The sequence below is a fragment of the Polypterus senegalus genome, chromosome 6 (assembly GCF_016835505.1).
Source record: "Polypterus senegalus isolate Bchr_013 chromosome 6, ASM1683550v1, whole genome shotgun sequence".
Lineage (NCBI taxonomy): Eukaryota > Metazoa > Chordata > Cladistia > Polypteriformes > Polypteridae > Polypterus > Polypterus senegalus.
In genome coordinates, this window is record NC_053159.1 from 62,741,708 (window position 1) to 62,766,369 (window position 24,662).

Below are 24,662 nucleotides of genomic sequence, written 5' to 3' on the forward strand. Positions count from 1 at the left end.
AGTTTCTCCAATTTGTATAGAAAAAAACTAATGAAAATTCTTCAGCAAATATCTATAGAGAAATAAAGATTTGACAGCTAATGATAATTGCCTGTTAAGAATGTTGTAATTTGCATTGGTCACTCAGGACCATGGAACAAAATAATTTTTATGGACAATTGCTGTCCTTTTGAACAGAAATAAAGAAAATGTGGCCAAGCAAAACATATAACATATATGGGAATACGAAACACATAAATAGAGGGAAAACATACCATGTAAATAAAGGGGTAATTTCTCTGTGCAATTTATAGTGCCACATTATGCACAATCCCTCTGAATATAGCACATGTCCATATGTCAGTACTACCTAGTGCAGGCAGTGATGAAACAAGACGTATTGCAGTGCTGTTAAGGTGCACCAGCCTGGGAATAACTTCATTGCTGAGTCAGCAGCTGAGCTTATGTTCCCTCATTCAAACGAGCAGCTTCAGTGCCATCTGCTGGAGAGGTCTGCAATAGCTGCATGATCACTAGTGTGGCTAAAAGCAGGTGTCCTAAAGAGACCGAGCTGCCTAAAAGAGCAATAAAATGAACAAAACTCTATCAGGTCAGCACTGGCCTGCTCTGTGTGGTGCTATATTTGGAGTCAGAAGCAGGATAAGGAGAAGACTCATGATCTGAATCAGAAAATACTGAGCCCCCATGGAGACCTGAAAATTGAGTTGCTGAGTTCTTCAGAGTAGTTGATAGAGAGTCTCTATGCTGAGACCCAGGACTTGGAAAACCAGTTTCAACACCATCTCAGAAAATAACACTGACAAGAGACCGGTGCATCAATAACTCCACACAAGGAGGTTCACCTGCCCATATATATTGTAGAAATCACTGCATAGAATTGCAGTGTTAAACACTCCTGCAGCACTACCCGACAGTGCAGTTTGCCAACCCTCCATTTCAAAGAGTTTGGAAGGAGTTGGAAGTGGTCACCAAGGACAGCTGACCTCTTGAAGCAATTGCTATATAATGCCACTGACAAGCTGTGCCAGCCTGGGGACTTCATTACTGAGTCAGCAGCAGTATCAGCTGCAATTCCATCGGTCAAATATGCACCGTCTCTGTCAGCTGAAGGAGATCCCCTAAAAATGGACAGGCCTGTCTCAGTCAGACTATCATTAATTGCATGGCACTACCATATCTTAATCTGAATGCCTGTAATTCGGAAGGGATCATATATTCTCTTAAAAAGCAGGGGGCACATCATCACAAGGCATAAAACTCCTGTCAATCATGACGAATCCACTGCATCCACTGAACAGTGTCATTTCCAGGCAGAGGAGTACTTTCAGTGACAGAATTTTGTCACTGTCTTGCTCCACTGACAGACTGAGGAGATTGTTCCTCCCCTACACTATGTGACTCTTCAATTCCATCCAGGGGAGTAAATGCTAACATTATTCAAAGTTATTGTCTGTTTTTACATGCATTTTTATTATTTTTTTGTATCAGTATGATGCTGCTGGATTATATGAATTTCCCCTTGAGATTAATAAAGTATCTATCTATCTATCTATCTATCTATCTATCTATCTATCTATCTATCTATCTATCTATCTATCTATCTATCTATCTATCTATCTATCTAAAAGTTAAAGATAATTATACATTTCCACTAACAGGGCACGTTTGTCAATGTGCATTTTTATCTCTGTATGTTTTACAAGAAAATATCTTCAAATATGTGTAAAGCAAATAGTGTAACTGTCATGGGTGGCCAGAGCCTATCCTAACAGCACTAGGCATTAAGTAGGAAGCAGCTCTGGACAGGGTGGCAGGTCACTGTAGATGGCACTCACACTCTCATCCACATGGGGTCACTTTGGAGTTGTGACCAAAAAAACTGAAATACCTGGAGGAAAGTTCATAAATACAGGAAGAAGTGCTGGAATCACTCCCAGAAAACCAGATAAGCTTGGCCGCAGCACTGTGGCACCTTGTGTCACCCTGGGGCTTTGAAAGGGTAAGAAGACTAAAATGGAAATATAACTTTAACAAGGCACTGTTTTAATGCACACTGGAAGTTGAATGATAGTTACAGCATTGTTACATTAGTTACAATGTTGTTTTTTCCAGATGATTTATATAAACTTCTTACTGGCAGCGCATTGTTTTCACCAAGTTGGTGAATAAATCTTTTTAGTTGGGGATATCCAATTAATTCTGGAAATGAGCCTTTGACAAAACAAACACGTGTACCCTCCATAACCTTTTGTTTTTGTTGCCATTGGTCTATTTTCGGGTTAACAACAATCTTTTGATTTTTTTCACTCCAGTATCATTTGCTCTATATACCATTAACATAAAAAAAAACAAATAAGGAAACCACAGATGGAAAAAATGGTGCTGTAACTCCGAATCTGTCTGATCAGCAGCAGTAGTTAATTTTATAGTACTAATAATGAAGGCATCATGATATCACATGCTCTGTCACTCTGAGATAAACCCCTTTACATTTACCAGATAGGGACATACATATGCGCTCGGTTCGTAAAAACCACGTAATTTAAAGTATAAATTAGCACAACCCGCAACTTCAGTAAATTAAAAGAAATTTATATTTTGTCGATCCACTTATCCTGGCGAGAAGACAACTGAAGAAGGAGCACAACCCACTCTGTTTAATATGGCAGAACAGGATGGGGTGCCATCACCTGCTGGCTATTTTTAAATTGTTACTATATTTTGGCCAAATAAAAACAAAACATCTGAAAATTATTCCTTCCGAAAAGCAATAAAACGAATCAATTCCACTTGCATAGCCGATCTGAAGTACTTGACTGCAATTAAGAACCTCAACATCCGACAGTGCATTACTTTAGACGAATTGTGCCTCCTGGCGGATATTACTTTGCTATGTCAGTCCCCGCACCCAACAATTACATAATTTTTCTTACGTTTATCCAATAAGGGCTTACGTCTTTTTCTTCTTTATTCGGCTGCTCCCATCAGGGGTTGCCACAGTGGACCATCTGGGCCCACGTCTAAATGATGTCATTTACTTCAGCAAACAGACAGAAATGGACTGCGTGGTCACAATGCTGAAAATGTGATACTGTATTCTAGTCTTTTAATATGGGCATTTTAATTAAGGTTGTGCAGCTTCAGTGAGCATAACTGCAACAAAAAGGCAGTAATGCATATTTGAAGGGAATCTTATTCGGTTCTAACATCTAACACACATAGGAGATCTGCCCGTGAAGAAGTCCCACCGTGATTGTACTTCCCTGTACAGTTCCGAGTCATTCATTTGAATGTTCATATATTTCCATATTGTAAATATCATTGTTATTTATTTCACTTTTGAAATTCACATTTTTTTTAGTTCTCTGCCTTTTATTGGGGTTTCGCTTTTTTCACATTGTTTATGGGAAGAGGGGAGTCATTATGAGAAGAGCTTGTGCATCGCACCTTGTAATAGAAGCCCAAGATCCTTCTGCTGGTAAGAGCTGAAATGAAATTAGCAAGAAAGATTGCGCTCTCTTAAAAATGCTGAAAGGTTTATAAGAAGTGCTTATTTAGAGACAAAATGCTATGCTGCTTTTACTAAAATTATTTACTATTTTGCTAGTTTTGGATACCAGAAACTTTATAGAAAATGAGGCAATTCAATCACTCAGAGTTACATTGATATGTTTATTTGATTACTTCTCACACATGCTTAAGGCATAGTTTTTTTATTTGAATATAATCATTTTAACATTCATGAAAACTAGGGCACAACTCCACAGCCATAAGTTACTGGTTCAAAAAATAATTTATTTGACCAAATACTTTCAAAAGGTTTTCAGAAGTTTTGCCAAGCACAATTCTCTCTTTTCTTCTCCTCATTCTCCTCCTTCCAGATGAGCGTTTTTCGTCATCCACACCTAACTTCAACTCACCTGGATGAGGCAGAGCAACTCCTTTTATCTCAGACCCGGGAATACTTCCGGTGGCAGGACATTACGCCTAGGAAGCACTTCCAGGTCTAGCGGAAGTCCCATAAAGTAGGGATCATGGATTCCTGCAGAATCCCCTGGTGGCACCCATGGAAACCACCAAGGTTGTTCTATGGGACTACAGCTCCCAGCAAACCCTGTGGGTGTCCATATAGGTATTGTAGCCCAGGGATGCTGCCACCTGGTGTGTCAGGAGAACCAATGGTCTGAATAGGTCATCTTTCCTTGTCCCTCCATTACGCTGGCCACCCGGCCAAATAATAATAATAATAATAATAATAATAATAATAATAATAATAATGCATTTTATTTATAGGAAACTTTACATTAGCAGTAAATCTCAAAGTGCTACATAAAAAGTTTAAACAAAGGCAAGGCAAGATAAAATCAGAGATAAAAAAATTATAATTATAGCATTCTTGTTAATAAGCTTTCCTAAATAGAAAAGTCTTTAGCTGTTTTTTAAAACAGTCTGCTGTGTTCTTATGCTCTCTGGTAGGGCATTCCAGAGCCGTGGAGCAGTGGCTGTAAAGGCTAGGTCACCCATTGTATGAAGTTTGGTCACGGGGGGCCAAGGCGGTAGGTATTTGCAAAACTGAGGTTTCTTGCAGTGGATTGTAGTATAAGGAGTTCCTTCAGATATTGTGGAGCATTTCCATGGATACACTGGTGAGTAAACAAACAGAGTTTGTATTTGATATGGAGGTGGATAGGGAGCCAATGAAGTGACTGAAGGATTAGTAAAATGTGTTCATATTTCTGCACCCTCATCAGGATTCTTGCAGCACTATTTTGAATTTGGTGGAGCTTTTGAAGGGTCTTTGGTCCATCCCCGCAGAGACTCCAGTGTAGCCACTTCCAAGATGACATTTACTAGTCTTCTGGGAATACCCTGCCATTCCTATTGGCCATTCAGTACGGTGGTCTCTCAGCTAGGTAAGAGATCATGCACCTTCCTTGTCGGGGACGCCATCCTCTTCCTGCTGTTCATCACAACAGTAAAAACAACTCATGTATTTTGCGTATATCTGAGCATAGTGCCAACGCCTTACAGTGGATGTTGCATGTTCTCTCCATGTCCTCCAAGGTCTACTGCATGTAGTCTAGGGAAAAGGATCATCAACAACAGCATTGTAGAAAAGCTTGTGTGATAATCCCAAGTCTGCATTACCTTTTTATGACCAGCATTGATCAGCCAGCTACTGCATGTAAAGTTGCCTAAATTCTACTGTTGCTCATTCATTTGAAAAATATCAATATTTTAAACACATTATATAACAATGGAATGTTAACAGAAGTACTATTAACGTGATCACTTATTTTCTCCTATTTTAACTTATAACTTTATCATTTATAGGTGTAAAGGTCTATAAGATTATTATTGTATCCAATACATAGTACAGAGAAATACTTGCATGCTTATGCAAATCACCATGCAGCATGTTACCAATCTACACAGCCATGAATTCAAAATTTCAGTTTTCTTTACATGAAAGATCACAGAATACAGGTTAGAATACAGAAAGATATATTCATTTAGCAAAATTTGTAAAATACTGGGCACGTAACAAACCCAACCCAAATTAAACTAGACATTCACACAGCATGACTCCAAATGATGCTTTTTTGAAGGTGCCAGAGTAATCAGCATAATTATTTGCATAAACTATAGACATCAAATGAGCAGCCAAATCAATTCGTAAAATTCCTGTAACTCACAATTTTTAAGGAAGGATGATATGCAAAATCTGCTAAAGTCACCTGTCTAAACATAATGACCACACCCGGTGTGGTTCTGAAACTTGTTAAACTACAATTGTGGATATTTAACTTATTTGTGCATTCATTCATATATTTACTTCTTTCATTTCAAGGACTTGAACTGGTTCCCATTCTGGCAGTACTATCTCTTTGTGATTTGCCTTTCAGGTGAGGATTGTAGCGGCAATTGAAGAGTGAAAATGGCACCAGTCCTTATTCAAAATTCACTTAATCTGGCTATGCTTATATAAACAACCACTTATGCTTAGATAATTAGAATCAAATATAGTTTTCTGTATTAAACAGAAATCCAGAAAATTCAACTTCCACATTTGCAACCTGATTCTTTTTTAACTTAAACTCATAACTTCCAAGTATGCATGCATTATATAAAACCATTCTGAGAAGGATAGGTTGACCTTGGTTATGTGCTTTCAGTAATGGAAGGATGGACATAAAATTCTCCTTAAAGCTTTAAGTTCTCTAAAATCTCTTACATCATAGTTGATATACGAGCCCAGACATTATTGATGGAAATTGCTCAACCAGTTATGCTCAAGGTAAGATTTTTTTTTATTTATCAAGGTCAGGTTTATTAAAATTTCTCCAAAAAAAAGATCCTACTGTCCTTATGGAAAAAAAACAATGCAACACATTTAAAGTTACCTCACAACCATCAATTGGATTGACTGACTTTCAAAATGTTATGTTATGTTAGCTTAAATAAGTGGAAAAGTGAGCATTGCCCCATTGTGCTAGGCTTTCAGTAGCACATCAAGCCTGTTAAGTGTGCAGATTTAGTAGGGATTCAGAAAGCTGGAAGTATCCCACCTCCCCACTCTGCTCACAACCTGCATTCAAGAGTGAACACTAATATGAATGCCCAAATTCCAGGCATACCAATATTTGGTTAGCATGGTTAGGGTGTTTGTCAAGGATCAACTTTTATCCTTTTTGTGGCAGGTAACTGATCCACTCTATTGGAGTAAAAAACATTGGAGTTGACTTGGACACCATGAACTTTCTTTAAGATTTAGTTAGTTGCTGTGTCAATAACTGGGCAGATTTTCTGAAGAGAAAGAGAAGCAGCACTACATTGAGGTTATGTGTTAGGTACCTTGATATAAATCTAACAGCCAAAAACCCCATCTAAAGAAAAAGCAGGAGCCTTAGTGAACTGTACAATTACATTTTGATAAAATGATAATTAATTAGTTAAATTATTAATCAAATTAATAACATCAGTTCTTTCTTCTCGTCCATCTTTCTAACATAAGCCAGTACTGAATCTTTCTCATAATTAAATTCTGCAAAAGATAATGTTAAATTAAGAACAGAACTCAAATTTTTAAACCAGTTTGTGTAAATACATTGTAAGATATCTCAGAATATCTGCCTCCTCCAGACCACAAGGGGGCGACCGTCCTGGTTGTGTTGGGGGCCACGGGTAGAGGGCTTGGAAGCCCAACCCTGTAGGGGCCCGTGGTCATTGCCAGGAGGCGCCCCAATGCCTTGGGAGCCCTGGACCTCAGCACTTCTGCCACACCAGGAAGTGCTGGGGGGAAGAGGGGCAGGGACACCCGGAGGGCTTCCGGCTACACAGCTGGTGTACACGGGGGTGTGTTGGCAGAGGCTCCTCAGGAAGCACCTGGAGCCGATCCGGGGGTGCATAAAAGGGGCCGCCTCCCTCCATTCAAGGGCGAGAGTCGGGTGGAAGAAGACAGAGCTTGGAGGAGAGGAGTGGAGGCAGTCTGAAGACTGAAAGGCATTGTTGTGCAGCCAGGACTGAAAGGGGTGATTGGTGCTGAGGCACTGGGTTCGTGCACTTATGACTTGTACATAATAGCTGTAAATAAATGTGTATGTGGAGAAAAAACATGTCTACCTGTCTGTGTCCGGGCTGTACCCCACAACGTATAATGAAAAAAATATCATTTATTTGTTTAGTTGCTCCTTGCAGCTGCATTACATTTACTGTACTTCTGAGTGAGTGCTCAGTCATTGTCTGCTCTCACATGCATGCAAGCCCACCCCGATGAATTAAGACAAAATGGGACAAGTCACGGACCGGTTGGACTAAGTCACACTACATGACTAGCGGTCATAGGAGTTTGCCTAAACTGTGTCTGACTTGCTAAAATTATGTAAATGAAGTCTATGACTCAAAATTGCTGGAAAAGTAATTTATTCTGACATGGTCTTTACAGTGGCACAACTCCTTCCAGTATGTCATTGTCAAATGCAAATATATATATATATATATATATATATATATAAATATATATATATAAAGGGTTTAACTTTGTTCCATTTTCACCTGAGACATTTTATAATGTGTGTTGGTGACAATTATGCGTTGATAAACTCTTTATAAGTTTAATCTTTATTTATCATTAACAGGACAACAAATGTTTGTGAGACAGTTTCACAAATCCTCACAGTGTACACAAGTCTGTATTAACTGTACATAAAGCAGACAATGTGAACAAATTCAAGTTGAACCCAGAATATTTTAATTATTTTATGCTTCACAAAAGTTATTATAAAATATGTTATTTTTTTTGGATTGTGGTTTATAATCCTGTCAAGATAGTGAATTGTGAATTCACCAGAAAGTGAGAGAGTCGAAGCAGATGGAGAGGCTAAGTCAACTTCAAACCACCCAGCATTTCATCAATCAAAAAGAATTCCATACCATCAGTAGAGCAAAAAAATCTGTTGGAAAAAGCCTCAAACATGACGTGGAAGACTGAGTCAACCTTAGCCATAAAACCAAAATAACTACCAATTTTTCTGCGCCTTCCATGATTATGTGTGGCAAGTTATGAAGCATGTTCATTCTAGCTTTTTTCAAGCTGCTAAGCCAGATTGAAAACTGAAGAACTGTGTTTAGGCCCCAATAGTCAGAGAAACTAAAAACTATTGTTTGATATAGTGCTATTTATTGCTGGCCTTTCCAAATCTGAATATAATCGATGTACCTCCAGCACTAAAACTCTCATGGCCTGATGATTATGTTACACTGATACATTTCCCGGGAGTCTACAACATTTGATAACTAGAACAAATGAGATGAGAACAGGCCATTCAGTCCAACAAACTTGCCAGTCCTATCTACTTAATTGTTCCAAAATAAAATTGTCTACTTTTGAAGTTCTCTAAGGTCCTACTGTCTACCACATTACTTTGTAACTTATTCCATGTGCCAATGGTTCTCTGTGTGAAGAAAATCTTCCTATGTTTGTGTGAAATTTACCCTTAACAATTTTCCTAATGTGCTTCTGTGTTTTTGTTAAAGTCATTTTAAAGATAATGGTCCTGATCCACTGTACTGATTCCCTTCCCTGAAAAACAGCCACTGATTACTTTTAAAATATCCTACTCTTGCGCTCCGCTATTTGCAAGGTTAGTTCAATTCATTTTTGGGTTGTTAAAATCCACCATGAACTATAATATCCCCCTGTAAATTTGCATTTTTAATAGTAATAAAAAGATGCACATTGAAATTACTATCTGCATTCGGTGGTCTATAACACACACCTAAAATAAGACCTCTTTCCCTAATGCTTTCCAAATGAATCCAGGCATCCTCACTAAGATGGGGCTCTTCGTCCAAATAAAGACTTACATTTAAATTCTGTTTGACATAAAAAGCAACCCCACCTCCTTTTCCGTCTATAACAAAATGTGCATCCCTGTATGTTATACTCATCTCCATACTTGTTATTTAGCCACATTTTTGATATTACTATAATATCATAATTATGATTAGCTACACACAACTCCAATTCACTACTTTTATTCTTGTTACTTATTTTACCTTTACACTTAAAATATAGGTTAAAATTTACATTACAGTGAACAATTCAAAATCTGACCTGCCCTAAACTCCCTCAAAATACTTGGGCCTCAAGTATTAAGATTTTTTAGGTTTTGTAGATATTTAAGCATTGGAATTGTACTCAGCATTATATTGCAATTTGTTATTGTTTTAATATTTGAATAAAGTATAGTTCATAATTGGAGTGGATAGGAATGGCATAAAAATGATTCACGTGCAGCTCTTAATCTTGGGTTCCAGTCTTGCAAGCTGGAGTGGGAGAAACTGTTTAGTGGATTAGACTGACGTTTCAGTTGGAGAAGCAGATGTGAGCAGGATTAAAAACAATCCTGTTCATCTCACTAAAATCATACCATTTAAATCAATTTAAAATCATAAAAAATTGATTTTAGGCAGCAATTGAAAGTAACTCAACAGGCTGGCATTGCTTACATAATACACACTTTAGTGTAGCACCCCTCAAAAATGGTCCTTGGAGTATTTTACTATTACATGTGTGCCTGTGTTTGACTTTACCATAACTTTTAAGGATCAGATGTACATTTTTTGTGTGACACTTTAATAAGTTGTTTTTGTGTAGAGACACTATAAATGAGTTCTACTGCAACACTGAGAAGAACAGTACTTTATGTTTTGGGGTGTGTTGCAAATACCCAAAAACCTCAGGTTATCTTTAATAAAAACATTTCCAGCAGTGTCTGAGACATTTTTCTTGGCAGAAAAGATAAGGAATTTATATTAACAGAACACACCCACACCAGTTCTCCCCATTCCTCTATAAAATGCAGATAAACTTACCCAAAAGAAGAGTGTCATATATTTGTATATTTGTATGGTTATGGCAGTGGCCTTGGGGTAGTCAGTGGCCTTGGAACAGTCTATCTCCATACACTACTGGGGAATTCTTTTCTTCTTCAAGAAGCTATTTCATGCCACCATTATATCATCAAATTCAATTTATATAAACGGAAATATCTGCATTGTAATTCAAAATACATACATACATACATACATACATACATACATACATACATACATACATACAGACAGATAGATAGATAGATAGATAGATAGATAGATAGATAGATAGATAGATAGATAGATAGATAGATAGATTATACTTTATTTGACTTGAGTAACGGAGAGCTGCTGCTAGTATTAACAGGCCTGGTAGCTGCAGTAAGATGAGGTCAGACCTGCTTAGATTGAACAGCACATCTACATTTAAATTCAGTATATAATGTTTGGATAGAGCAGGTCCAGCCTGTAGTGTCCAGGAATGAAACATACCTAATAAACACTTGATTCCTTGTTTGAAGTCACCGGCATGCATAATGATTTATCACAAAGATGTTAGTACAGAGTGAATCATTTCTGTTGATGAGTCAGCCAGGTTGATGCAATTTACATTCCTGGGCAGTGACATGAGGAATTCAGTCTGAATTTCAATGTTTTAAACTGTACTCTAAGGTCTTTTTCACGATTTAACATTCACAACAACCTTCAATCCCCTTCCAGCTTTTTCCACTCAGTATGATGAAACTCCTCTGTCATTAAAATAGCATCTGAAATAAGAGGTGTAAGGCGGGTCTCAGCAGTACTCATAATATCATTGTACCTGAACTTGCAGTAACTCGCTGTAACATATCACAGTTCAAACAACTTATATAAAAACAACCAAACATTTATCTATACATTAAGGCAAACCCAGGTCTGAATCCTTTCCACCCTACCCCTGTCTTCGCTCCGGTCCTTCTCCTCCTTCATCATCAGATGAAAATTCGTCTTTTTCTATTCGTCTTGTTCATTTTTGGACGAGCAGCTCTTCCGATAGGATGTAACGGGGCTCTTTACTCGGCACTGGTGGTGGGGATTGCAGTGCTAGCGTGAATTTGGAAATGTTTAACATATCCCACTTTACATTCCTCAGAGTCTTTTATACCCTCAGACGGTATAGACTTAGGCAGCCAAAAGATCTTTTATGCTCAAAGTGACATTCGCAGTTGAGGCGGGCCAGCATACGGGTCTGCGTTAACCACAGCATCTCTTCAGTTTTGTTTTAAAATTAATTAAAAATTACTTTTTTGCAAAGTTTAATTGCTAGATACCAACTGACTGACCATTGAGGTGGACTTTCCTAGTCTTGGATTGGGTGAGTTGTGTACTGTAACTGAATATTCCCAGTGTTACTGTGGAGAATGCTGAGATACTTGAACTCATTTTCACTAATAAGAAAAAGAAAAAAAAATTGTTAGAGACTGAGTGAAAGTATAACAGAAAGTTAAAGTATAATTGCCTATATAATTGCCTAGATATAATTTTTAACTTAGTCGAGTACAAGAGATGGAATACATTTTAATATATTACAAAACTGAGTCTCAATAGTTAATATATTGTATTAAAGCAATTTCCACCCTTAATGAAAACTGCATTGAAGTTAGGAATGGTGAGACCATGGAAAATTACTTCTGGAAACGATTCAGCAACTCATGCAGGGAAGGCAGAACGTCACCCAAGATGATCTTAACAAAGATTAAGTAACATTATTCTCAAGTGAAGATACCATTTAAAAAGTAGAGGCATTGCCTTCGGAATTTTTTGGAATTTGTCAAAACTCTCTGGGTAAAGATACTGCAGTGGGTAGAAAGGTCTGTCGTGCCATGGCTGCAAGAGTGCATAGTTTTAGTAAAAATTGTGCAGGAAAATCTAATAAGATAATATGAACTTAAAAATACCCTTGCTGGGCCTCACTGTTCTTTCTCAGGCTATTTCTTCCCCAAACACAGTCACATTTCTACATTAAAAACCTTGTCTCTTTTCTGGATCAATCTTCCTGTTTATCTGTGCCAGAAGAACTCACACTTTCATTTTATCCCCTGTCCTGAATTAGAACAATCTAGATGAGAACAGGCCATTCATCCCAACAAAGCTTATTAATCCTATCCACAAAGTCAAGTCTCATCTTAATCTTCTTTTGCTCAAACTGAAGAGGCTCAGCTCTTTTAATCTAACCTCACAAAATTCATCCCCTGTAACCCTGGAATCAGTTTAGTTGCTCTTCTGTGGACTTTTTCTAGCAGTGCTATGTCCGTTTTGTAGCCTGCAGACCAACACTGAACACAGTACTCCAGATGAGAACTCACCATTGCATTATAAAATCTGAGCATAACCTCCTTGGACTTATGCTCCACACGTCGTGCTATATAATCTAATATTCTGTTTGCCTTTCAGAATGACTTCTGAATTCTATTTGGCAGTTGATATAGTGTTGAGTCCACTATGAATCCTTCCATTAAGAAGTACTCTGGATTTTCCGACCTCCTACTGAGTATTCATACATAACATTTTTACTTCTTATGTGTAATACTTTACATTTACTGACATTAAATTTCACCTACCACAAATCTGCCTAAGCCTGTATGCTCTCCAAGTCCCTCTGTAAGAATTCAATGGATTCCAGATTATCTGCCAATACACCTAGCTTGGTATCATCTGCAAACGTAACCAGTTACTTATATTCCTATACAAATCATTTATAAATATTAAAAATAGCAATGGCCCTAGCACTGAACCCTGTGGGACACCACTCTTAACGTCAGACAATTCTGATAGCGTTCCTTGCACCATAACCCTCTGCTTCCTGTGTCTGAGCCAATTTTACACCTATCTACAAAAAACACCACTCTGAAGTCCCACATTTGTTTTCAGTTTGAATCCCAACTTCTCATTGGGCACCTTATTAAATGCTTTCTGAAAGCTGAGATAAATAATATTATATGCTCCATTTTGATCATATACATTTTTTGCTTCCTCATAGAATTCCAACATATTAGTAAAACATGACCTCTCTCTTCTGACAGACTGTTCAGTACAACTCCTGTTCTTGCCATGTGTTGGTCAATCTTATCCTTAATAATTCCTTCCATTAATTTCTCTGTGATGCATGTTAAGCTTACTGGTCTATAGTTACTTGATCTACCTGGTATCTCTTTATTTATAATGGGATAATATTTGCCATTTTACAGTCCTTTGGAATTCCCATAGTACACAGTGACTTCCTAAAAATTGGCGTCAAGGATTTATAAATGTACTCACTAACCTCTTCAAGAACTCGAGGGGAAATATTAATTCAGCCTATTTCATCTCCCTCTACAATTTTCAAACCCCCCAGTACCTCCTTAGAGTCCCTTTTACCACTGGGAGGTCATCCACTTCCTCATGTGTGAAGACCTCAGAAAACAGTGAGTTTTGAGCATCTGCTATTTCACCGTCTCTATTTAAATCCCCTTTACTATTCCTGATGCAGTTCACCTCATCTTTGACTGTTCTTTTAATTCTAAAATACTGAAAGAATCTCTTTGGGCCCTCTTCCGCCTTATCTGCTATATTCCTCTCTAAATGCCTTTGAGGCTTGCTAATATCCTTCTTAATGGTTGCTCTGATGTTCTCATACGTCCTAAAATTCACAATGGAGTTATTAATCTTATAAACCTTACACAGCTGTTTTTTCCTTTGCAGCTTCTATTTTTCAACCCTATATTAACCCATTGCACAATTTTTTTTAACTTCCTACTAATTCCTAATTCTCTGACTAAGGTTATTGAGGTCCTTGTAAGCCACACTCTTGAAGCACTTCCTGTATCGCTTTAATTGGGCCAAGATGTTGAGGCTAACTTAGTTACAGCTGCATTTACATGAAACGCTAAGCAGATTGGGGCTACCTGGGAATAGTAGAGTCACTGTAGATTAGGAAGCTAGAACCTAAATTTCCAAGTTGGCCTTCTGTTAAATCAGCATCCTAGATGGGTGAGATGACCATCCATCCATCCATTATCCAATCCACTATATCCTAACTACAGGGTCACGGGGGTCTGCTGGAGCCGAATGAGATAACCTCAGGCATAATCCATCTTATATAATAGCCTCCAAAATCCTGCACTCTCTGATACCAACAGGTGAACCTCAGATGCTGGAGAAACAATATGAATTATGTCCTGGCTGTGGAACAGATGGCCAACTGTTTGGCATTGAATGAATACTTTAAGGGTCAAGGGAATTTAACAATTCTGTCTACAGGTTTTTACAGATTTGGAGATGACTCTTGATAACATATTCAATAGTGTATTTGGAAAGGTGCTTCCTGGGTACAGTATCCTGGAGTTAGTGTGGCTGTGTTTTGCCTTCATGATGTTAATGTCAGTGTAAAGTGGCTGCAGAATATCTTGTCTGCTTTCCAGTTCATGATTTTTAATAACAGAATGTCATTGTATAGGCAAGACTGTAGGAATAGCCCATTTGGGAACTTAACAGTTGCTCTGCACATTGAAGTGTTTTGTAGCTGACTATGGTGCAGTTGGCATGAAAATGTATACCTCTAGACATGAGACAATCATCCTCCTCCTGGATGACAGTACCTTGCCCTCTGCAGTTTTCAGCAGAGTGGCCACCATTTGTGGATAAGTTCAAGTACCTTATATTCTGGTTCAACAGTTAAAGTGATTTCAAGACTGTGCAGTTCTCCAAAATTGTACCCCTGTTGCATATGGAAGCATTTGACATATTATGTCATTTAGTCTCACATATATCAGACAGAAGTGCATAACTTTTATCATCTGAGTGTTGGATTCTTTACGAAATACAAATAACCCCACTAGACAGCTAGAGGTCATTAACAATAGCGTGTATCAAGAGCTCTTCCTTGCCACTTTGACCCTTTGCTCCTACCTTCTCCAGTTAGTGTTTTTCATCTCCTGATTCTTTAAAAACACCTTTTATCTGCAGGAAGCCTTTCTAAGATTATAACACCCAGGTCTGTCTAACGTTGAAGTGTTGACACTGTGATCTTTGCCAGGAGAAGAAGAGTGAAGAAAAGTGATATTTTGCACTGTGCATCAATACCAAAGGTGATTTTCTGATTAAATGTGAACAGTATAGTGCCGTATGATGAAATGTAGTCAGGCTGCTGAAAATATGTACTGTATTGCATAATGTTTGGGTTTTCAAAAATGTTAGATGTTCTATTGAGCATTCTTATTAAGAACCATGCTTTGATTTGGCAATGTGAACTATAAACACCACAAAAGCAGACAGACTGCATTGAATACACTAACAGAAATTGTTTTTAAGCAGCTTCTTTATTTTTTGTTCATTAGAGAACAGAACCTTAAACATTCTCCATATCTGTGTACCACCAATAAGAAATGGAGTTGTGAGCAAACCTCTTTTTAATATTATCCTTTAAAACAAATTTCACTGGACCCAGAAATGTCCATTTTCGCAAGGCATTAAAACATCACCAAAAAGGATGACACCATATGTTACAAATGCAGAAATACACAAAGATCAGTTTAAACAAGCTTCTTTTTTAGTTTTTAACAGCTGATTCATTTTCTTTGATAGCAAAAGTATCAGTGAACAAAATTTTAAGAATAAAACATCATAGGGCAATGTGCATCAAATGATCAGTCACTCATTCCGTAGGCCCCCTTCAAAGAATGTTAATGTTTACAGTGTTTTTCAAATAATACTGTAAAAACATTCTTATGGCACAGAACACATTCATTCAAAAAATAACGCCTTTAGGGCATTTTCATTATAAAAACACAATGTACAGTTTTCTTTTTAATTTAAAAAGCATCAAGTCTTTTGCTTAAATTCACATCCTGAGTGTGTAACATGAAGATCAAGCTCCCCAAAGATATCCTCAACAGTTTTCCAATTGCCAAAGCACAGCTTTTGAAGCTTGCCGAGTTGTTGACTCCTAAGGGATGTCATTGGCTCACTAGGTTCATAAAGAGAGGATTAAGAATAGATTTCAGATTATGGGAACTTTATTGTTGAACAGGTTTTATACTGATCTGATGATCTCCAAGAGTGGGAATCATTAGCACATCTGTTTTTCAAATAAAGAAATAGAGTAACCTAGGAAGGGGCAAGCCTGTGTTTGCTTCCTTCTGTAAATCTCTTAATTCAAGGTGTCTTTGAGAAAGCAGGGAATTTGTGAGTGACTGTTAAATTTGATGTCTGAGAAAGCAAGGATAATTTCTGTCAGGGTAAGACTCCACAGCATTTTAGGTAGATATATTATTGTTGGACACAAGAATCAAGACCTTAAAAATGATTAAAATGCACAGTCATATTAAAATGTTGGAAACATTTTCTATTTGCTGCAGCACAAAATAAAGGAAGCCAATGGCACTATAGATCTAGCCAGGAAGAGTAAATAAAACATGGTAAAATGCAAAGGGGAATTAAAGTGGGCACACATCTGGAGTTTGTTTCTAATGAAAGGGCTTCATTCTTATGTTACAGGAGCATGGTGGTCAGGAAACTTTTCACAAGGGAATATTGAGAGTTAACAAAAGGAAAACAGGTAATTACTGAAGACTGAAATATTTAGAAAACAGTTCTTGATTGCTGCTTGGCCCACAGCGGAGCTGGAGTAGGGGTACAATCTGCCGACAAGGATGTAGTGGAAAATGATGCCATTAATGGAACCTTCATGAAGTAAAGCTCTTCCTGTGAGGTTCCTTTTTGGGTTGATTAGGCATCTTGGAAGCCATCCAATACTCATTTACAGTATAACTGAGTAGCTTACAGCACTTTTGGGCTGATTGAACTGTTTTAATGTGGATACAGGACTGAAAATACACTTGCTTTAGAACAGACATCCTGAGACAAAATGCGCAATCAGAAATACATTAACATGCTGAAAGAATGTCTACAGAGAAACCAATACCATACAGAATTCAATGGGAAAATAGCAAAGGATGTTGTGAACAGTAAAGGCTTTAAACAAAGCCTGTAGATCCACTTAACAGCTATGCACTTTCTTCAGATAATATGCCAACTGATTGATATAGGAAACAGAGTCCAAATAACAGTTAAAAAAGAAATGGGGGCTTTTGCAGCATCATGGATGTCAGTGGCCTTCATCATAATTGGGTTTCTGGGGCTAAGCCTGACTGCAGATCTCAAGCCAAATAATTGATTTAATTAAGGCAGGTTCTGCATATTTCCTCCATAATTGTAATAATTAATGAAAACCTTATCATTCTGATTTAGAAATCTTAAAACAGGGCTGCTTTTTTCAGAATAATAAACAGGCAACAAGTGATTTCATCAATTTAAAAGGTAACTGCAGAAGTGTGTTAACACAGAGAGATATTCTATATTGGAATGTCTACCGATAAAAATGATGGTTTTGATCAAGACTGATAAATTCATTTATATGACAAATTGTTGTTTTTATTAGACTAGCCTCTTTCTCCTTACTAACAGTCACTATGTTGCTCAGTTTGATCTCTGCATAGGAGAAAAGAAAAAAAAAAGAAAAAGAAATGAGAGATTTGGAGGACTGGCATGCACAGTGAATACTATCAAACCTTAAGTACTGGTTGCGTTGTGTTAGAGTCAGAACAAATCATGGAGAGCCCAAACCCAAGCACAGTTTGTCAGTAATGCTTCCTCATAGTTCTCTTGCCCTGTTGAGTATGCACATTCTCACATGTCAATGTGGGTACCAAGCTCTTCTTGTTTTCCATACTTCAAAGACATATGAGTAATTAGTTGGTGACTTTAAATGGGTCACATATGAAAGAGTGTGGTTGGAGATGTGAGTGTGCCATTTTGTTCAGTATTGTGTCCTGTGGTGCCAGGTTAAACTACGATTCCCTGTTACCCTGCTGGATGGATAACCTGTGTTTCTAGTACTTGAAAATTCCATGAACACTTTTGTGCTTGGTATTATCTCTGCCTGTGTTCCAAATGAAGTCTTTTATCTTTATTGTCACAGGAGTCAAAGAATTTGGAAAATTTATTGAATGAGATATTTTAGTGTAGCTTGTGTTAATGTGATAAAAGTGCAGGAAAAAAAGTAATTTTTCAATTTGTGAAATGTTTATTTAAAACAAAACTCTTCATCCTCATTGAATAAACAGTGAGTATGAGAAATAAAAACAGTAAATATGTGAAAATGTGTTTAATTTGCAAGGGAAGCATTGTGTCTGTGTAGCAGATCAGATATCTGGTGTGATAATTCAACATGATTAAATAGGATAAGGGGCCCATCAACACCTAGAACAGTGACAGATTGCCACTTTAAGTTAACAGTGTTGAGAAAATAATATGAGAAAACTGATCTAGTTTGACCTGAGCTGGGAACTTATTGTTAACATAACAGTCTTGCTTTCTGTACCTCTTACTGCTACAAATACATGACAGAAGCACCATCTATTCAGATATTTGACAGATTCAGACAAAGTGCTTAATAAATCACCCTAGTAAAAAAAGAATGGCTGGACTTATTTCCTGTCACATATAGACATGACGTACATGTTGTAGTTGTTTCAGCAGAATGGTACCTGCTTTGCCATTTATGATGACGTTCTTGGTGACTGGAATGTGTACAATACAGAGACAGAAACAATCCCTGGTACATTCCTTTATAGCGCCTGGATCATGAATATTCTCTGTCTCACCTGCAGGAGTCAGCGAGGGCAGGAGGGCAGCTGCTAGGTAACACCAGGTGGTGACTTCCTGCATAGTGCAGACAAAACACAGTAATGCATACAATGGTGCTTTTTTGATGGGCCTTCATGCAAAAAATATTCAGTTTGTCACATTAAAAAAAAACCCTGCTCTCTTCGGCAGTGCAATGTGAATGACAGCCATGAAATATATGTAGTTGTACTGGTGTACTGTGGATTACCTGCATTACACAAATGTGGAAAAAAGACAGGTAAACTTGGAAGTGTGAATGAGGCTTTGGGGAGCAATGGTCCTTGTTTTCCACCCACCCCAAAAAAAAAAATGCTCCTCAAAAATTCTTTTTAAAAATGTTCTTGTTTCACGATTGAGAAATTGCATGCAAAATGGATTTCAGTGTCATTTTCACAAAACTGCATGCAACACGAAACTCAACTGTTTTGCTCATCAGCGGTGATAATCATCATGAATAGCTTTTATTAACCTGTTGTCTTTTAGAATTCTTTAAGAATTATGAATACATTGAATTATATTACATTAAGGCTGGGTGGCTAGTTGGTTTTAGTTAGTTGGATTAGGATGTTATCTTTCTTTGAGAACATTGGTTCCACCTGAAGTTTATTTTTCCAAGGGGCTATATCAAGCTAAGCTTTTCTCTTATGACTTTATTATGATCAGAATTAAGAGTCTCTAACTTAAAGGACTATACAACTTTAAAACAATTTTATGTTCTTTTTTTATCTGTTAATCCCTATATGGATGTGCTTAGGTTAATGGATATGTGACATGGTGCTTTATATTTTACTGTTAGTTTTTTATATCCATAAAGGGCTTTGGGTTCAGGCTCTAAAAGACTGTAATTTATAAAAATAGATCGAATTCAGTGGGCAAAAAACTAATAAAAATGTCTAATAATAATAATAATAATAATGATAATAACTTCTAATCTTAATCAGAAGGCAGCTTAACCTAAGAGCCATCCAACAACAGAAATATAAAAAGGAAAAATTAAGCTTGTGTAAAAACACTGAAACACAAAAAGAACTGTAGAAAATTAACAAAAACAAAACAGAATACCTAAACAAACACACAAAATAAACAAAGTGAGGGGAAACCCAGTTTACTGAAAATCAGCAAAGTAAAACAAGACAGATTCACCTGAGCCACTTTTACGACTAAAAAGGGAGCCGAGGAGTAGAAATTCTAGATATTTTATCCAAAACGGGCACTTGATGGCTTCCATTCACAAGAAGCACAAGCTGTTAGCACTACAGTGCTCGAGGGACACTCAGAGAGGGTATAGATAAGGAACATCAAAAACAAGAAATAAAGACAAGTAAACCATCTAAAGCCCCTGGCCTATAAAAAAAAAAAAAAACAGACAAAAAAAAATTCACTTTTATGAAAAGTTTTCATAATCAGTTCCTTAAATCAGAATGAAATTAAATAGAATACCTGTATATGTTTATTTATTTATAAGCAACATATTTTTCATGGTATGTAATAACAAGGAAGCATAAACAGAACTGAACATATGCGCCATATATTTAAAACACAAATTACGACACAACTTTGAAGCTGTACCTTTTTCATGTATTTATTTATTTTCACCCTTTATATATTAAGAAAGTATGTCCCATATATATAAAAAATATATTGAAAATATATTTTCTTGTCATATGGGCCCAAACAACGCATAAGTTAAATATGGCTTTGGTCTTCCAGCCCAGGAATACAAAATCCATAAAATTCTTAAGAATAACTGTGGTAATAAAAAGAATTCTATCTGATTGCTGGTCGGCCACCAGAAATGAACTTTCAAAGTGAAGTATTTTCTAAAATACACCCAGGAAATTATTGCCTCCAGTTAAGTTTTCCAAAGTAGGAGTGGAAAAGACGTCTACTTCTTATAATGCCTTTTGAGTAAAAATACACCTTCCTCTGGGTCTATCTGAGCTGGTACGAAGAAAAACAATCGAAAAGCCACCAAGTATCATATCCTCTTTTTGTTTATTTTCTTTCTTTCCTTTTTTTTTTTTTAAAAAAGTTTTTGTATTCAACAAAATTGACAAAAAATATCATCTTTGGTGCTCGCAAAGAAGCTCCATGTTGATAAACCTTTTACATGATACAAAAAAGAAAATAACAGTAAAATGCTATTAACATTCCACACTCAGTGGAAGAAGACTATCGGCTGGAGAGCAGCGCAGTTTTGCCTAAGATGCTGATCCAATGGAGTCTGAATGGAAGGTGATGTAGCCAGAAGAGGCCGAAGGGGAGCTCAAGAAACTGTTTGTACTGCCCCGACTCTCGACTTTGCTCAGTTTGTCCTGATCACCCCAGCTACTGCTCCCACTGAGACCTGTCCGTAACCTCCCAGCAAAATGATCGCCAGTACGCAGAGTGCTACAGGGCAGTGGGGCTGACTGTTGGGTGTTCTGTGGGTCCCTAACACTGCTGCCAGCGATTGCCATACCATTGCCTCCAGAACACAATGCTGTCTCATTACTCTTTGACACATCAGACACCTGCCCTGCAGCCAAACACCCTTTCCCCTGCTCTGTCAGCCGGCGCAGGACTTGTGGTTCCCTTTCGAAATTGGTCAATGGAAAGTGAGGGTATAGTCCAGCACGCTGCTCATAGATATCTGGGATGAGAGAAATGGAAGAAGAGCGCAGAGGGCTTTTCATGGGGCTAGGTAGTGGTGTCTCATCGATAAAGTTGACCACCTCGTCCCGGCTGAAACACCTCAGGTCGTCCTCGTAGCGCTCCTCTCGGGGGAGCTGCTTCAAAGATAGCACGCTCTCTTCTGATTTCCTCCTCTTGTGGTATGATAGGTTCTCCTCGTGGTAAGAGACCAGGCTGCTTCTCCGTCTCTCGTGCTGAGGAGAGCTGTAATGTGGGATCCCAACGATGTTCTCGGTGGACCCCCAGCGGTGGAGGTAGGCCGGGATCTGGCCGCTGTTCCACATGTCGGTTTCGTCGTGGGAGTATCTTCTGGTAGGAGGCACCTGCAGCAAGAGAAATTGACTGATGTGAGCCACATCCATTCAGGAAGGTGAAAAGAGAAGCTGATAACAGCGAGAAGATGCAGGCGAGGAAACCCTAGAAGTGCCCTGTTCCTAACTTGTCTGCCAATTGAACATTGACCCATAGACAACACTGGAAGATGTGTTGCTTAGGTGCATTGAACAGGAGAACCAAGGCAGTATTAGGGTTTCTATAATTACATTATAATTTATTAATAATAATAATAATAATAATAATAATAATAATAATAATAATGTTTCTAGAAATCTTAAAAGACTCAAAGGTTAGAGAAATTAACTTTTTGCCTCAGAAACCTGGTGCCAATAAGCTGGTGTTATTTTAACCTCTCATTTTTTTCTTCAGTTGAAATAATGCATTTATTGTTATTGTTATTATTATTATTATTATTGTTATTTTTATTAATCATTATCACATAAAGGAACAGCAGCAAAGGAGACAGAATTTGCAGTATAAAATGAGTACACAAGAGGGCGGCAGAGTGTGGCGTGTAGACATAACATGGAGCGAGCCACAGTCAAAGCAGCTGATATGTCTGCATCCCATTAGGGGCCACAGATTTTATTACACATGAACTAGCGCGCAAGTAAGCACTGGCTAACAGCGGACATGTTGCCTAAGAACAGCATGCAAACTGGATAACCCCCCCCAAGAACATGACCACCGCTCTATTCTTTGTGTGCTTTTTGTGGCCTTGACTCATTCTTTGTAATTCCAGGTTACATTTCTCTCTCTGATGTGTTCTGAGATTCCCTTTCCCCATCCCTTCACCACCCGCAAGCTAAAATGGTCATGTAGAGAGGGTTAGCTTTTTTGCGGCTGCAGACATGATCTTTTTCAGAAAGTTTTTACCTAGAGGTGTGGAGCATTTTATGCCTTTGCATGTGTACAGGAAAGGAAAGAGGGACAGAGGTCAGTAATGGTCACAACACAATAGAAGGGTGGGAGAGCATGACGAGAGGTGAGGGTTAGGGTGCTGCTGTGGTGCAGGAATTAATCATTGAAAGCTGGCAGGAGTTTTTTGAGGACTCAGGTGTCCTCCAATACTGACTACCTTAGGGATTGGAAAGAATCCAAATAAACCAGGCTTACTAGCATGCACTGCAAATGCACATAGGCTGCCTGGTGACTGTCTTTATGGTCATCCCCATTAAACCCTTCTACTGAAGCCTCATATATGATGCTGGCACAGAGGGAAATGTGCCAGTGATATCAAGGATATTGGTTGTTCAGGTTCACAGCAGCATTCTAACACCTACCCATTCCTAGCTATTTGACCAAATGCCGCACCCGCCATTTAAACTTGACATTCTAGCAATCAAGTCTGGAAATACTAGCTGCATGCATTGAATCCACGTATGATAGAACTTCATTACAGGACTCACAGTGCACAGTTCAGATGACCAGCAAATTATTGAAATCAAGACAGCCACTTGGTGATGCCATCAGTAGATAATAATGAATTTCTTTTTTTTTACAAATAAAAAACTAGGAAAGGGAAACTGTAGTTCAACAAGTTATTATTATAAATATATTTTTTGTGGAGCCACCAAAGTACCAAAACACAACCATTCCTGTCAGCGTTCTGCTGTTTGATTGATTAAGCAGATGACTAATGAAAAGCAAATAGAGAAATTTGCTCCTTGTCCCAAAGGGTAGTTTATTTCAACAAGTACGCTTTTCAGCACCAATTCACTGTTTTTGTGTTACACTGCCGGCAGAAGTGGGCACCACCCCACCTCTCATTGCGACAGACAGGCAGCATACTGGAATTTTCCCATTTGTTTGGCTAACTCCTATAAAATTATCATGCCATCTGCTTGCAGTAATGCCATTTGGAGGTAACCTATCCTGACAGGAACATTGTATTTTACCTTTGCCACAAAACCGACACAAACATTCTTCAGTATTGCTCTGCAATAAGCCAGTGAGCTAGGCCTGAATATGTACAGTATATATAAGAGCAAACGTGTCACCATTACTGCAAAGTCTGCAGATACTGAATACACTGAGGGAGGATATAAACACTTTGTTCTGTTTGTGAAATTATTTGCACCCATGCAGACAAGGAAATCAAAAACAATCAAAGAAACTGGCAGCAGTAAAGAAAATTAAAATTACAATTCTGAGTTCTACAGCAGCCAATCTGATGACCCCACATTTGCTCAAGCTAAGTGGACCATTGCTGCAAATGATGCTCTATAATGGTTGGAGTAGTCCACCTTTAAAAAGATAAAGAAAACCCAGATGATGGAAAGATCTCATTCTGACTAATTCTGTCTCACAGTTTTTTGTATATATATTAATTATAAATGATGCCCTTTGTGCCTGCCTGTGCCCCAGCCACTTCTCTACTCCAACTCTTGCTATACTATCTGGGCTGCACACTTATTCACTCCAGGCTGATGCTGACGTGAAACCCAACCTAACTCACTGGAAACACACCCCCAAGGTCCATCATTCTATCATCCCAATAAACTGTACATTGTGGAAATAAGTGGGGAGAATACCATCTTGATAATGAAATCATGCAGTTGGCAGCTGGACAA

At 37.9% G+C, this 24,662-nt stretch overlaps 1 protein-coding gene across 2 annotated transcripts in view; it reads right to left on the reverse strand.

Annotated features, from left to right (window-relative positions):
- Nucleotides 1-20,115: 20,115 nt before the first annotated feature.
- Nucleotides 20,116-24,662, reverse strand: part of LOC120531077 (probable G-protein coupled receptor 153) — a 100,270-nt gene continuing 95,723 nt past the window's right edge. For both annotated transcript variants that reach the window (XM_039756117.1, XM_039756116.1), the window contains exon 6: nucleotides 20,116-22,076. In XM_039756117.1, the coding sequence (XP_039612051.1) occupies nucleotides 21,282-22,076 (795 nt within the window). In that variant the 3' untranslated portion in view covers nucleotides 20,116-21,281. The remainder of the gene's footprint in view (nucleotides 22,077-24,662) is intronic.